At 35.5% G+C, this 16,503-nt stretch overlaps 1 protein-coding gene across 1 annotated transcript in view; it reads right to left on the bottom strand.

Annotated features, from left to right (window-relative positions):
• Positions 1-16,503, bottom strand: part of LOC150084621 (serine/threonine-protein phosphatase 2A 56 kDa regulatory subunit gamma isoform-like) — a 387,095-nt gene that overhangs the window by 265,330 nt on the left and 105,262 nt on the right. Inside the window, exon 5 of the mRNA XM_090376516.1 lies at positions 9,116-9,226. Coding sequence (XP_090232642.1) covers positions 9,116-9,226 — 111 coding nt within the window. The remainder of the gene's footprint in view (positions 1-9,115; positions 9,227-16,503) is intronic.

The following is a 16,503-nucleotide window of genomic DNA, read 5'->3' as shown; positions in this document are numbered from 1 at the left end:
CATATCAGTCTTAATTTTTAGTCCCTCCTTGGCAGTTTTATTTTAATGCTACAAATAAATATTAATTATTAATCATACTGATTATATCAGATTATACAATGTTCTCCCCAGAAAATTTTGCCAGCCGGGCAGCATTATGAAGTAGCCAGGTGGGGAAGTGTAATACTTCGCAATATTATAAAATTTTCTGTTATTTATAAATGTGACTTGAACAATCAAGAGCAAAAATTAATTGCATAATTTAACATTATGTGCTCCTGTCACATTGATCTCGATCGTACAGTATGTTCAAATTAATATTGATCGAAATCAGTGAGCAGTACCATACGGTACCGCGAGTATTGCTTAAATTTTAGCCAGACAGTCTGTTAAATTCACCAGGCAGTGCACCCATTCGATAGGTCCTGGGGAGATTATATTATATTATATTGATTATATTACATGAGTGTAATAATTATTAATCATAATGATTATACTAATTGTATTATATTTTTCTAATTTGAAGGGTTGAATTGGGAAGGATGATCTCCAAATCTGTACTGAATAAATTCTGAAATATTACTTAAAATCATCTTTAAGTTATGTATCTTTTCATTTTTATTTGTGTAGTTAATATTTCATACCCTAAGGACATTTTCCCTTCTAAGAAGTTTTCCCTCGTAAGAAGTTTTAAATCTCTACTCCCTTGGAAAACTTCTTAATAGGGTTATACTATATATACAAAATCTCAATATAAATTAAAAACATGCCAGTCATATGGCAAACCAAACAAATGGCTAACAGAAAGTAAATCTGTATGTAAGAACAGAAACAGATATAAATGGTGCTGCAGAAGGAATATGCTCCTAAAATAATTTAGAAAGAATGCCAATTAATAAAAATACCAATAATATAAATTTACAAAAATGCCAATCAATTCAGTGTTAGCAATGCCCCCTGACGGCACCAGGTCTAAATTAAGTGAAATATCAGTATAAACAGAAATAAACAAACAACCACAAAAATGTGACAAAACAAAATGAAATAAAAATAAAATAAAATAAAATAGACTGACCATTGTGCCCCATCTCATTGAAAGGCCACAATGCCAATAATAGCTGAGTGAACTCATTGCATTTCAAACATTAAACAAATTAACACATCACCAACCTGACAAATACAACTAATAAACAGCCGGTGCAACAGATTTAAAAAGGATGGCGACCCTTATGCAGTGAAAAATTACACTAGAACAGATCAAAGCAGAGCACTCACAAGGCAACACAAATCTAATGACAGAGAATAATAATTAAATAAGAGTACATAGAGAAGAAAAGAAATTGAACTATATATGGCGGTATGGAAGACTGCTGCACAAATTGGAGCAGTGGAGGCAAATTGCTGCTATGGATAAAGGGGTGGTTGAGGGGGAGAAGACAGAGTGGTAATCAATGGACACTGCTCATCGTGGACTAATGTTATTAGTGGAGTCCCTCAGGGTTCAGTATTGGGTCCTTTATTGTTTTCTGTATTTATAAATGATATTGATGATGGTATATCAAGCTTAATGTCCAAGTTTGCAGACGATACGAAGGTTGGCAGGGTTGTCAAGGACACTACTGACACTATGCTGCTGCAACAGGATCTGGACAGGTTGAGCAGATGGGCTGAGAGGTGGCAAATGAAGTTTAACATTGACAAATGTAAAGTACTACATATGGGAAATAGCAACCCCAGAGCAACGTATCAACTCTGTGGTACTACACTGACAGTGGTAGAGAATGAAAGGGACCTGGGGGTGGTTGTGCAGGCAGATATGAAGTTCTCTGAGCAGTGCAGACGGGCTGCAAGAGTAGCTCATGGTGTATTGTCAATGATATATAGGAATTTTTCTAGCAGGGATAAGAAGGTGATTATTCCCTTGTATAAGGCAATGGTCAGGCCACACCTAGAGTACTGTATACAGACCTGGAAGCCTCATTTCAAGAAGGATGTAGAGCTGCTGGAATGAGTACGGAGAAGGGCAACAAGATTAGTGAATGGAACAAAGGGGTGCTCTTACAAAGAAAGGCTTAAGTTTTGCGAATTACAGTGTCTGGAGACTAGGCACCAGCGAGGTGATCTGATAGAGGTGTACAAAGCCTTGAATGGTTTGAGCATGCTCAATGCTGATGGGATTCTTCCTCTTGCTCAGAATAATCACCTGAGAGGGCATAAATTCAAATTGAGGAAAGACAGATGTAGGATAGATGTGTGGAAATTTGCCTTTAACCAGCGGGTGGTTGGTAGGTGGAACAGACTTCCATCCCTTGTCGTGGAAGTTGATAGCCTAAATAAGTTTAAGGCTGCAAGCACTGCAGGATCATCTAGAAAAGACTTCAGTTATAGCTCGGATACAGCATAGTTTTGTTAAGGGAAAGCCTTGCCTGACCAATTTGATTGGATACTATGATGCAGTCACAAAAGAACTGGATGCAGGGAATAACTTTGATATTATATATTTGGATCTTAGAAAGGCTTTTGATACTGTTGCACATGGAAGACTGCTGCACAGTGTGGTGCAGTGTGGCATTGGAGGCAAATTGCTGCTATCGATAAAGGGATGGTTGAGGGGGAGAAGACAGAGTGATAATCAATGGACACTGCTCCTCGTGGACTAATGTTATTAGTGGAGTTGATGATGGTATATCAAACTTAATGTCCAAGTTTGCAAATGATACAAAGGTTGGATCATCCTTTGAAACAGCAACCCCAGAGCAATGTATCAACTCTGTGGAAAAGGACCTGGGGTTAATTGTGCAGGTAGATATGAAGTTCTCTGAGCAGTGAAGATGGGCTGCAAGAGTAGCTTAAGGTGTCTTGTCAGTGATATACAGGAATTTTTCTAGCAGGGATAAGGAGATTCCCTTGTATAAGGCAATGGTCAGGCCATACCTTGAGTACTGTATACAGGTCTGGAGGCCTCATTTCAAGAAGGATGTAGAGCTGCTAGAACGAGTACAGAGAAGGGCAACAAGATTAGTGAATGGAACAAAGGCTTAAGTTTTGCAAATTACAGTGTCTGGAGACTAGGCACCAGCGAGGTGATCTGATAGAGGTGTATAAAGCCTTGAATGGTTTGAGCATGCTCAATGCCGATGGGATCCTTCGTCTTGCTCAGAACAATCACCTGAGAGGGAATAAATTCAGACTGAGGAAAGACAGATGTAGGATAAATGTGTGGAAATTTGCCTCTAGCCAGCAGGTAGTTGGTTGGTGGAACAGACCCATCCCTTGTTGTGGAAGTTGATAGCCTAAATAAATTTAAAGCCCAGCTGGACAGGTATTTCGAACGAACATGGGGGTGAAGTGGAAGTGGTTATTTTTTATTTATTTATTTTACTTTATTTTTTTTTTTTGGCTGATGCTGCATAAGCTTGCTTTCTTGCATCAAATGCCTCTACTAATGCTAATGCTATGAGCAGCACATTAGCATTTCACCTCACTACTAACCATGTAACATAAAAATTAACTTTAACTAAATAATAAAAAAAGAAAAACAGGAAAGAAAATGAAAGAAAGAAGATCAGTACAGCAAACATCAGTGGCTGCAATACATTAGTTACCACATGTTAGTAACCAATACAAAAGTAGAGCAATAAACAGAGGGGGGGGAACTGTTGCAGAAGGAATGCACTCTTAAAATAATTTAAAAAGAATGGTAATTCAAATTTAATGATGACACCTTGTTGGCTCCATTTATTATGATATTTCACACAATTTGAACTTGGTACCATCAAAAAAACACCAGTAAATTTGAATTAATTGCCATTTTTTGTAAATTTTTATTAATTGGCATTCTTTCTAATATTTTAGCACTTTCCTTTTGAAACACCCTTTATTTCAATTTATTCCTCACCCACCTGTTTCTTCATTTGTTTCTGTAATTACACACTCATTTATATTCATCACTTACTTGGCTTGCCAATACCCCAGGGGCTCACATCTGGTGGGCCCTGGCACACTCAGGGTCCTGAGCTGGATATCATCATTCTTCTCTTTCTTGGTGATTCCTTTCTATACTCACTCTCTCTCTCTCTCTCTCTCTCTCTCTCTCTCTCTCTCTCTCTCTCTCTCTCTCTCTCTCTCTCTCTCTCAGGGTAACTCGGGAATTTTTTTTTTTGGCTGATGCAGCATAAGCGTCAGGCTTTCTTGCACCATATGGTTAATAATAATAACATGGCTGGCATATTTTTAATTTATATTCAAATTATGTTTCCACAACATGCAGTAGGTAACACTTTGCAGCCACCAAATTTTTTCTAAAATTAATTTTTTTTTTCCTGTTTTTCTTTTCTTTATTATTTTCTTAATTATTTATTTAGTTAAAGTTTATTTTTGTTACATGGTTAATGGTGAGTTGAGATGTTAATGCACTGCTCATATTGCCATCTATAGTTAAATTTCTTTTGAGTGAACTCTTATTTAACTGTTACTCTATCGGTAGTTTGTTCTGTACTGTTTTGTATCTGTTCTAGTATAATTTTTCACCATTATTCAAATCTATTGCACTGGTGAGTTGATTAGTCAGCAACGCATTGTTTTATTTAATCAAAATGTGGCCTTCCAAAGATGGGGCACAATGGTCAGCCTATTTTATTTTATTGTTTTAACCTGTTTGTCACATTGTTATGTTTAATTTTTGTCTCCATTTGTAATGATATTTTATGTAATTTGAACCTGGCAATTTTGTAAAATCATATTATTTGGTTTTTTTTTTATTAATTGGCATTCTTTCTCTATTTTAGATCAATCCTTCTACAACACCCTTTATCTTGATATATTTTCCCTCCATTCTTTGTTTATTGATGTTGTTACATACTGGTTTACTTTTTACTAGCCACTTACTTGGCTTAACATATAACTGGTATATCCTTAATTTATATTCAAATTATGTTTCGGCAATATGTAGTAGGTAATGTTTTGCAACTACCGATGTCTGCTAAAGTGATTTTCATTCTTTTTTCTGGTTTTCTTTCCTTTATTACTTATTTAGTTAATGTTTATTTTTATATATATTTATATAAACATCATAAGACAGAAAATATGGCCAAGGAACTGCAACATAAAAAAAAAAAAAAAAACTATAGTACAGAAAACTGTGAAAGAGTTTGGCCCGAAACTAAAATCTTGGTTGTCTTGCTATCAAACTACTGCGCTTGTCATTTTTGGATACAGTAGTTTTTTGATGAGATTAAATTTATGGCTCACATCCTTCAAACACTTTTTTTCATTTTCATTTTTTGTAACGTTGAATTTTTTATTACTGTGACATTTTAGTCTTTAGATCACAGCTTACTTCAATGGTTTGTAGACCAAACATTTGAGTGCTTTATTTTGATTCTTTAGCCAACTAAATTCTTTATTCTTAAGCCATGTTGGACATCATTTATTTTTTAAATTATGTTTCTGAGTATTTACTATTTGCTTTCACCACCAAATTTGAGATATTTTGCAGTCTTGAATTTAGTCAGCCTCTTCAGTGGCTTCTAAATTTATAAGTTTAGGTTAATATTTTCTTTTATAAGTGTAGGTTAATATAATATTTGGTTTTTGCCCTTTTACATCTAAACTTTGTTATTTGATGGTTTGCTATATTATGGTCCAATTTATTTATGCTGTTGCAGTTGCTTGGCATTATCGTTTACTTCCAATGTAATATGTTTATATTCTGCTGCTTTCTGCATCTGCTTAATATTCATTATTTTTTTCCTGCAGTTTCCCATCATACATTTGTCTATGTCATATCTTTTGAAATATATATACATGTTACTAACACTTTGTTCTTTTATATTTTATTAAAGCTTTGATTAAAATTTATACTCATTCAGCTTTTGCCAAAATGATTTATAATTTTGGAAAATATTATTTAAGCAGAAGTGGAAATCTAAATTATCCTTCATATGGCTCCATATGAGGGAAACATCCTCAACAAGTAATGTATGATGCAAAAGAGAAAGGTTCCTTTCACTCAGGCAGATGGAACAAAGATACCAACCCAGACCTCTGTTTTGTCTCAAGAGATGAGGGCGGAAGACCTTTGCAGTGTAGCAGGAAAGTTTTGAATAATTTTCCTCGTAGTCAGCATAGACCAATTCTTGTAAAAATTTGTACCGAAGTTCCAATAGTAAGATCAAAGCCTGTACCTCGCTGGAACTTTGGAAAAGCTCACTGGGAAGCCTTCACTAATGAGGTGGATCACAATATTCAATGGATCCCACCAAAAACCGACAATTATAAGCGATTTGTTGGTTTAATATTCTCCATAGCAAAGAAACATATTCCCAGAGGATATAGGAAAGAATACATTCCTGGCTGGAACAGAAGATGTGATGAGCTATATGAAGAATACCAACTTAGCAATAGAACAGAAATTGCTGATGAACTATTGCAATGCTTAGACTCTGCTAGGAAAGAAAAATTGAACATAATGACAGCAGGTATGAACTTCCAACACTCAAGCAGAAAAGCATGGACACTTCTGAGGAAACTCGGAAGTAGTACTCCCAAATATATTAATAAGAGCTCAGAAGTATCCCCAGGAAAAGTAGCCAAGAGAATTGTCAACATTTCCAAGAGACCAACTGATACTAACAAAGATGAAGTCAAAAAACTTAAGAAGGAATTAAGAACTAGACTATCCCTGGCTGAACCAACCTCCCAATTCTCAGGAGAATTCACAATTGCAGAGATTTCAACAGCTCTGAAGGAAATAAAACCAGGCAAAGCAGCCGGAGTGGACGGAATATATCCAGAGTTCCTGAAACACTGTGGTCCAAGAGCTCTGAATTGGCTAGTTAAATTTTTTAATGACATCTTGCAGAATGGTAGGTTCCCGTTTTTGTTTAAGAGAACTAAAATAGTTGCCATCCTAAAGCCTGGGAAAAGTGGATCTTGCCCTGAAGATTATCGCCCAATTGCACTTTTAAATATATGTTATAAATTAATTGAAAGAATGGTTTACAATAGAATTTCAACCACAATCTTCCAACACATGCCAATTGAACAAGCCGGATTCCGACCAGGCCGAAGCTGCTGCGATCAGGTACTGGCACTTACCAGCCATATCCAGAACGGATTCCAAGATAAGAAGAAGACCATTGCAGTCTTTGTGGACTTGACATCAGCTTATGACACAGTATGGCGACAAGGAATGATTCTGAAATTTTTGAAGATTATTCCTTGTAAGCCCCTCGCGATCCTACTTAACAATATGTTATGCAACAGAGTGTTTGAAGTACACTTAAACGGCAGAGTGAGCAAGCCCTATATATTAAATGATGGTTTACCACAAGGATCAGTTCTAGCCCCATTATTATTTAATATCTATACTGCAGATCTTCCAGCAACTACTTCTAGGAAATTCATGTACGCAGATGACATAGCCCTGACTGCCCAGTCTACTGACTTCAATGCAGCCGAAATTGTACTTACAAAGGATCTTCATAACCTGAATAAATATTTTCACACATGGCGACTTAAACCTAATTTAAATAAAACCGAAGCTAGCTGTTTTCATCTGGATAATCATAGGGCTAACTATATGCCACAAGTGGAATATAAAGGTCAACGACTGAAACACAACCCTTGCCAAAAATATCTGGGAATTACAATGGACCGAACACTGACGTATAAACAACACCTTTGTAATATTGCAGCAAAGATAAAAACTAGGAATAACATCTTGCATAAACTCAGTGGAACAGGCTGGGGAGCAAACGCAACGGTGCTACGAACATCAGCCCTTGCCCTAGTCTACTCAGTTGCAGAATACTGTTGCCCCGTATGGCTTAATAGTGCACACTCTGTAAAAGTTGATACCCAACTGAATGACACAATGAGGACAATATCAGGCACCATTAAATCGACACCTTTAAAATGGCTACCAGTGTTATCTAACATCTATCCCCCTCATATAAGAAGAGAAATAGCCTTGCTGAAAGAATGGCAGAAATGTCAAAGAAATCCTCAATTGCCCATACATCAGGATTGCAAACCCCAGAAGCCGGAGAGATTGAAGTCTAGGAACCCCTCATGGAAGCTAGGCGAGAAACTTATCAAGTCACATTTTAATGCTGACCAGACCTGGCGCGAAGACTGGACTACTTCAAATCCCGACCACCTGGGCTTAGTCAGTGATCCATGCAGAGCTGTTCCAGGTTTCAACTTACCAAGAAAGGAATGGACATCCCTGAACAGAATCCGAACAAATCACGGAAGATGCAAGTTTTGGCTGCAAAGTGGGGAAAAACTGAAAACCCATTCTGCGACTGTGACAACGTGCCCCTGACCATCCAGGATGTCATCTCGGAGTGCCCAAAGAGGAGATTTGAAGGTTCCATCCAAGATCTACATAGTGTCACTGATGCTATTAAATGGCTGAATAAACTGGACATTACATTTTAATTCATCAAATGTTACTTATAATTTTTTTCTGTAAATATTGTTTTTAATCTTATCGTAATTTATTTATTTATTTTTTTGACATTGTTTGTTACAAATGTATCCTCATTTTTGCCATACGAAATAATAATAATCCTCAACAAGAAGGATGCACAGATTGTATTCAAGGTCTGCCATAAGAGGGGACCAGCAGGTTCTCTAAATCTGCCATCATATCCCCTTCCCATCCTCTCTGTTAATACTAATGGGTCCACCAATCAGATTCTGCCACCATCACAACAAAGAAAACTCAGGCCACCCCTGTCAAGGCCAAACAGTTCAGTTGCAGCAGAAACAAAGGACTGCAGGCAGTATGCAAGTTTTTGGTTCTTTTCTCCCACTGACAAAAAACACAAATACATCAAAAAAAGGAGAATACTACATCTGTTAACTTAAATCCAAATTCAACCCCAGTATTTAATGTTTTTGGAGCTATAAATTTAACAAACTATTGTTAATAACAATGCACAACAGTGTTTTGCTTCCCCAATTCAGCTGCCTTGCATGACACAGTAATACCCTTCAATTCTCACAATAAAAGTTCAATTTTTGTCCAAATGTTTCATCTGTTTGGGAAAGCAAGGGAGAGAATGGATATAAAGAATAGCTCATGCTAAATACTACAAAAAAAAAAAAATAATAATAATAATAATACCTGGAGATGTGGCCAGGCTGCTTCAAGTGTTGGTTCATCTTCTTCGGGATCAAACTCAGCTCCATTAGGATTAGATGAAGGTGGTAATGCCCTAAATACATTTGCAGCAAACTGTAAAACAGAGATATTAATCAAAAATTCAACCAGCAGAATATTACTAAACTGATACTATACAAAATAGAACTAACCTGCTCCTGTACATATAATAATATAAATGGCAGTAATTTGATAGTATATAACAGAGCTATGATACTAAATACATTATATACTGATATAAATATTTGCAGAATAATAAGAGAAATTTACCTCAATATGTAGAACACTTCTGTAATATGATAGGTAGAACATTTTAAGAAGTGTTTTACGTATCATATTAAGGTAAATTTCTCTTATTCTTTTACAAATATTTATATCAACGTAAAACATATTTAGCATCATAGCTCTGTTTTATATACTATCAAATTCATATTTTAAACTCTTATTGACTATTTCATTCACTTCCTTTCTCTCCAGGCATAATCTATCGATACACACACAACTGTGGGAGATTTTTTGAACATCTTGGTGCATAATTACATTAGATAACTCTAAGATACTTGCCCAAACTTACAATATTTTTTTCCTAAAATATTGTCTTCAAAACAACATCATTCCAAAATTTGACAGTGTCAATTTAAATCATAAAATTTCAGGCATAAAGCAACTAGTACTTGCCACATCGCATAATATAGTTAAACTTGCCTTAAAATCTCAGTATTCCAATAAACAAAAATACCTTTCTCAGGCTAGGAAACTTCACGAAAAATTTAAAAATTAAAACAGAAGTTTTCTCCGTATTATGTTGAGGTAAATTTCTCTTCTTCTACAAATGGCAGTAATATAATATAATATAATATAAATAGCACTAAAAATAGGAGTACAATTAAAAATTTTCCTTTATGATGCAATAATGATTACACCAGAATTGAAATTTCATTCATTGAGTATCATTACAGAAATGGTGTAATGATACAAGAAACCAAACCTTTTTTTTTTATGTAGCACAATAAAAAGAGTTTGTCTTTGTAACATATATTTATATTTTTTAGAGGCAAGTTATACAATTTGTTTCCAAGTCCCAATCAATAAATAGTATTAAGTCTCCTATAAACAAGCCAGCCAGTCACATTTTCCTGCCCGCTATACAGTCAGTTATGCACAGCAATATGCACAGCAATACATACAAGTTTGTGAAGCTTTAAAAATGTCAAACGTGTGAGAGCTATATTTTCCATTTTCTGTAACTGTATTGGTCAGAGACACTGTTGTCATTCGCTGTATTCACAAGATTTTTTGTTCGAACAAAAATTTCATGAGACGGGATAGCGTGAGTGGAGGAGCACATTTCTGGAGGTCACTACCATAAAACAATTTGCAGTTCCTGGTTTATTGGGCTTTTCTGTTAGTGCAATCTAACAGAAGTCTAATTACAAATGTGTTAAATTATAAACAGTGTAATTATAAATGGGTAGTAAACTCGATTTACTGCATTTGCAATAATAGCTTGGCTGGAATTCTGTGGGTTTTTACGTTATGGTGAGATGAGTTTCCCCTTCCTCTTCAATCATATAAAAAAAATAACAAATTTTCAGAATCTTCTCTCTCGTGGGTGCCGTGTTTGTCGTTATTGATTGCTTAATTAGTATGTATATATTACAGTAATAATTAAGCTATGTACATAAGTGTACATAGTCTCCAACCAATACAACTAAATGGGAAATATAGCTCTCACACATTTGAAGTTTGACATGTTTACATGTGAGCTCAATGCATGAGGTGATTATAATGTGTTTCCACCTTAAAGGCAGAAACACACTACATATTTTTACACACACACACGAACCTCGTGTATCTCTTACTTCAGTTCACCTACGTGTGTTATCCTACAAGTGTGTGTGTCTTGGACTGTTCTCCTGCATTTGTTAACTTTTATTTATAAAAAGTATATTCGTATCGTAAAAGAATAAGAGAAGTTTACCTCAATATGATATGTAGAACACTTCAGTATGATACTCTCCAGAAATTAAAACAAAAACAATTAAAAAATCGAAAATCTTACATTACGGTAAGAAATAATTAAAATAATTAACAATAATTAAAAATCAAATGAACACAATTAAAAATCAATTTAACAATAATTGTGTTCATTTGATTTCTAATTATTGTTAATTATTTCTTACTGTAATGTAAGATTTCCGATTTTTTAATTGTTTTCATTTTAATTTCTGGAGAGTATCATACGCAAGTGTTCTACGTATCATAATGAGGTAAACTTCTCTTATTCTTTTACAAATATTTATATCAATTTAGAAAGTATTGATATAGTACTGGTTCATACTATAAAAAGTATATTCATACAGCATCTGACATGGGTAAGCGTCCTGGTTCCAAAAAGCCAAGCAGTGAGTGCAAAAGGAAAGCATTAAGTATAGAAGAAAAACTTGAAATAATTAAACATTTTGAAAGAAATGAGAGAACATATGATATCTCGAGAGCAACAGGTTTAAGTGAACGCACATTGCGCACCATCAGAGACAATGTCATGAAAATAAAAGCTACGTGTACAGCATTGGTCTTCAATCCATATGCTAAGCATATGGATTGAAGACCAAACCAAAAAAATTGGGAGCAAGCTTTCTCACAGTGAAAGAGAAAGCACTAACTATATACGAAGACCTTAAAAAGAAATCACCAAATCCTGCAGAAGTGGCTGGTTTAGTGGCTTCAAACACCACTACTCTTTTCACAATGTTAAGCTGTCTGGCGAAGTCACAAGTGCAGATGAGTAAGGAAGCGGCAAAGACATTCCCACCTGTGGTACAGAAAATAATTGAAGGCGGCGACTACACGTTGGATCAGATTTTCAATCTGGATGAAACAGGCCTCTATTGAAACGTATGCCTTCAAGGACCTACATCTCTAAGGCACATGCCTCAGGATGACCTGCTCTGGCAGTCCTTCTGCACTGCTCAGCAAGCTTCATATCTGACTGCACAATTAGCCCTCCAGGTCTTTTTCAGTCACAACTTCCCTGAGTGTAGTACCACACGGTACGTTTCTCTTAAGTTACTGCTACCCATATGCATTTGTCAATGTTAAAGTTCAGTTGCCACTTCTCAGCCCATTTCCCCAAATTATCTAGATCCTGTTGCACTAACATACTGTCTTTACTCAATCCTGCCAACCTTTGTATCATCTACAAACTTGGACATTAAGTCTGATTCACTAATAGCATTGATAAATATAGAAAACAATAGGCCCAACACCAAACCCTGGGGAACTCCACTAATAACATTAGTCCACGAAGAGCAGTGTCCACTGAGTACCACAATCTGTCATCTCCCACTCAACCATCCCTTTATCCATTGTATCAGTCTTGCCTTGATGATCTTGCAATGCTTCTTTAACCAGTGACTCCACTATTTTCCTGGAACAGGTTAAACTAACAGGTCTAAGAGTTTGCTTACTTCCTTTGCTGCCTCCTTTAATATAACTGGATAGATCCATCCATCCCAGGTGCCTTTCTTATGTTTAACTTCAACAATTTCTCCTCCACTTTGCTCTCAGTTATTACAAAATCATTAAGCACCCTGCTACAATTTGATAACCTTCTGGCATTTTCAATCTTTAATAACTCCTCTTGTGTGAATGTAGATGCAAAATACTCATTCAGTTTGTTTGCTATCTGAGCAGGATTATCAACAGTCGAACCATCGATTTCAAATGGCCCTATCTGATTCATCTCCTTCCTTCTAGAGTTTATATAAAAAAAAAAGGTCCTTGCTGCTTTTCTTAGCTTCCTTTGCAAAGATTTCTCGCAATCTGCCTTCGCTTGCCTAACCTCCTTTGTGACTTGATTACAGACTAGCTTATATCTGCCAGAGGCTTCTGTACCGCCTGATAATTTATATGCATCCCATGCATTTTTCTTCTTTGCCACGAGTCTCATTAGTTCATTTGACAATCATTTAGGCCTAAACCTTGTACAATATTTCTTAATAGGTATGAAACATTTAGTAGCTTCAACGATTAATTCCTTGAATGCTTCCCACTTAGACATTGCTGTTGGTTGTTGTTTGTTATTTGGTTTTTAGAAGCATTAGCAACTAAGGCCATATTGCTCCGGGGATATGCAGTGGTCATTCCCTGACCTTTCTGCATCCTCCATATTTGGTGGACACAGACTCAAACCCCGGTCTAATCAAGAAGCGTGTGCTACGCACTGCTGCTCCTGCCCACCTAGATACGGAGGCCCCTTTGCTGTTGGCAACATCATCAGTTGATCCCACTGTACAGAATTTAAAAACTGTCTGAGACCACTATAGTCCTACATCAGTACACTGTGATACTACATCAGTAGGATCACTGGACCTAGTGGTTCCTTTATCTGCAAATCTTAATACACGAATGATCACTGCTGATAACCAGATCAAGAGTATTACCCTCTCAAACATGCTGCTGCAGAAAACAATCATCCAATAAATCCACAAAAGTCTTACTAGTGTGCGAGTCACCAATCCACAAGTTCCAGTCAATATCTGGGAAGTTAAAATCCCCCATTATAAGACATTCTGATTTACTTGCCCACTCTATTTCTCTGTACAATTGTTCATTGTACTCATTCGAGTCATTAGGCCTATAACACACTCCTACTCTTAATTTTGCTTTCACAGTGCTTATGTCACACCAAACTGACTCAACAGTGCACTGTACATCTGTATCAAATGGATGCACCTCTTTTGATGATTTTATGTTTTACGTTTGGTGAACGGCAAAAGAAATGCACCATCTTGACTGTTGTGCCAACTGTCAAACACAGAGGAGGATCAACAATGGGGCAGCAATATCTTGATATTCTTTAGATCCTATCATCACCCTGAACAGGTGAATTACTCCCACTGATTACCTTGTTATTCTGAAAGACTAATCCCATGGATTTGTCCCATAGTGCAAGCATTGTTTCCCACAAATGATGCCATGTTTGAAGATAATAATTCTCCAATACGTAAAGCCAGATGTGTCTAAACTTGGTTTAATGGGCTTATGAATGGGCTAGTCATCTCTAATGGCCTGCACAGTCAGCAGAAAAATGTTATTGAGCCACTGTGGTCATATTTGGAGAGGAGTGAGAAGCAGATTTCCTCCACCTTCATCACTCAAGTAGCTTGAAATATTCCTCATAAGACAGTTAAGATTTATTTGAATCTATTCCACTTAGAACAGAAGCTGTTTTAATAGCAAATGGTGGCACAACACTATATTAGTGAATATCTGTAACTCTTGCCACAGGTGTTTCCATTATTTTGTCCAAACCCTGTACCACATATGTGATGAGGAAGAAGATATAGTGTTTTTGTTGTTCAACATTATATCTAAAATAAGCATCACTTACGACTTTTATACCTTGCTTTATTATTAATTTTAGTGGTAGTCATCAGAAGGCAGTAAAAGACATCCATGATATTATTTCAATTTAAGATGTTTCTGTGTGTGTGAACTTTCCATGGTTATTTAAGAGCATTCTAAAAGCTGTGTGCTGTTCTTTTTCAGAGTGGGGACAACTGATCACAAAGTTATTAGACAGTCAAAAGTAAAACCAAGGTAATACCAGTTTGTGTGTGGTAATGAAGAATGTAGATGGGGCATCCCTCCTAAGTATTGCTAAATCCAATAACATCAGGAGGGTTATCATCATTTTTAAAAAATTCGCAAAAATAAATCTGATAACAACAGAACTCTGAACAGAAAACTTTAAACAAGTTGTACTCATATTTCTGTACTGCCCTGAGCTGTTAGATGTTTTATGTATTTATAATAACTTGCTATTTTATTGTAAAAATGTTGTTGTAAAACTTATATTATTGCAAGCCTTTTTGTGCATATGAAAGGTATATTTTACAAACTATGAGCAAAAACAGAGAGTAACATTAAGCCCTCTCTGGCAAATGTACATGACTGGCAAGATCACGAATGCTTGCAGTGTATGAATGAGAGAGGTGCTCCGAAGAAAAACAAAATTGGAATAGAATATATATACACACATTAAAAATGTTTGTTAAAAAGAAATTAGAAGGTAATTACATATGTTAGTTTAATTTTATGAAACAGAATGCAAGTACCTACTGGAATGCTAAGTGTTTATTTTCTGGTGCAGAAAATGAGAGATTAGTGAATTAGATCAAAAAGAAAGAAGTTATGCAGCATTACAGTAACGATAAATTAGAACATTGTTTTTATGAAAGTTCTAATTAAAACAACAGCAAAGGCATTTTAATTTTTTTTTTCAAAAGGAATAAAGAAATATGTTTTCTGTTTGTTCAAGATACGTACAAGGTAGGACGACTTTTAATTTTCTTTTCATCATCACCAAAGTAGTAGGATCTAAAAGGATAAAAAAGGCAGAATTTAAAAAAGTGGTGTTTTAAATGGACAGCAAAGTTTTTACATGTTTTAAAGATATGTATCCTATATCTGAAGAGAATTCAAATATATTACAAAAATGGAATTTAGAATAGGAATAGAAAAATATTGTTTTGGTTTTAATGGTGGCTACTGTTATTCTTCTTATGTGTTCTGTTTTTAGGTACCAGCTGTCTTTAGTGATCATTTATATGTATTTTGGTATTGGAAAAAATTCTGTTAGAGGAAATACACTGTCAACGTTTATTTTTTCTAAGACAATTAGTTGACTTTATTTTCTTTATAATAAGTAAAATATATGAAAAAGCAAACAGACAACTAAGGTATCTTGATCTGTGCAAATATTTGGGGCAACAAACACAGGCTAAAAGGACAAATCAGAAAAATAAATACCTATCAGAATTTTAAGCTAAAGGGGGCACAATGGGCTTTTGCCCATGAAGTCAGATTAACTTTACACTGCAAAGTTGTGGGAAATAAATTTTAGATAACACTTGAGTTAAGGAAATCCCAACAACAGTATGACACATGTAGCATTAAGGAGGGTCTTCAGATCTGAATAAGAACGAATGGGTAATGAAAGTATGTCCAATCTGTAATCTAAAAAGGACAACCCTCCCACCCCATTTTGTCTTTTTTGGTTTTCAACTAGAAGTCCTTAGTTGGAGCATTTTGTTTTTATATTTGTTTTTATTGTTGACTTATTCTTGCCATTGTTCTTACCAATGCCTCAATCCATCAGAACATGACATTACTAGGTCACATGGGTTGTTTCAATTTCTTCTTCTTCTGCTGCTGCTTTATGTACTTGCTTATTTCCAATTATTCCTGCCTGCCCTGAGATCCAATAAAATCTGATATCAAAATTAAGTTTCTTTAGTTTAGCCTGTTTATAACTGGTTATAAAGGCTTGTTAATGGAAACAGTCA

Source organism: Mastigoproctus giganteus, chromosome 6 (assembly GCF_048544385.1).
Source record: "Mastigoproctus giganteus isolate SK-2022 chromosome 6, ASM4854438v1, whole genome shotgun sequence".
Classification (NCBI taxonomy): domain Eukaryota; kingdom Metazoa; phylum Arthropoda; class Arachnida; order Uropygi; family Thelyphonidae; genus Mastigoproctus; species Mastigoproctus giganteus.
This window is presented reverse-complemented; position numbering and strand designations above follow the sequence as displayed.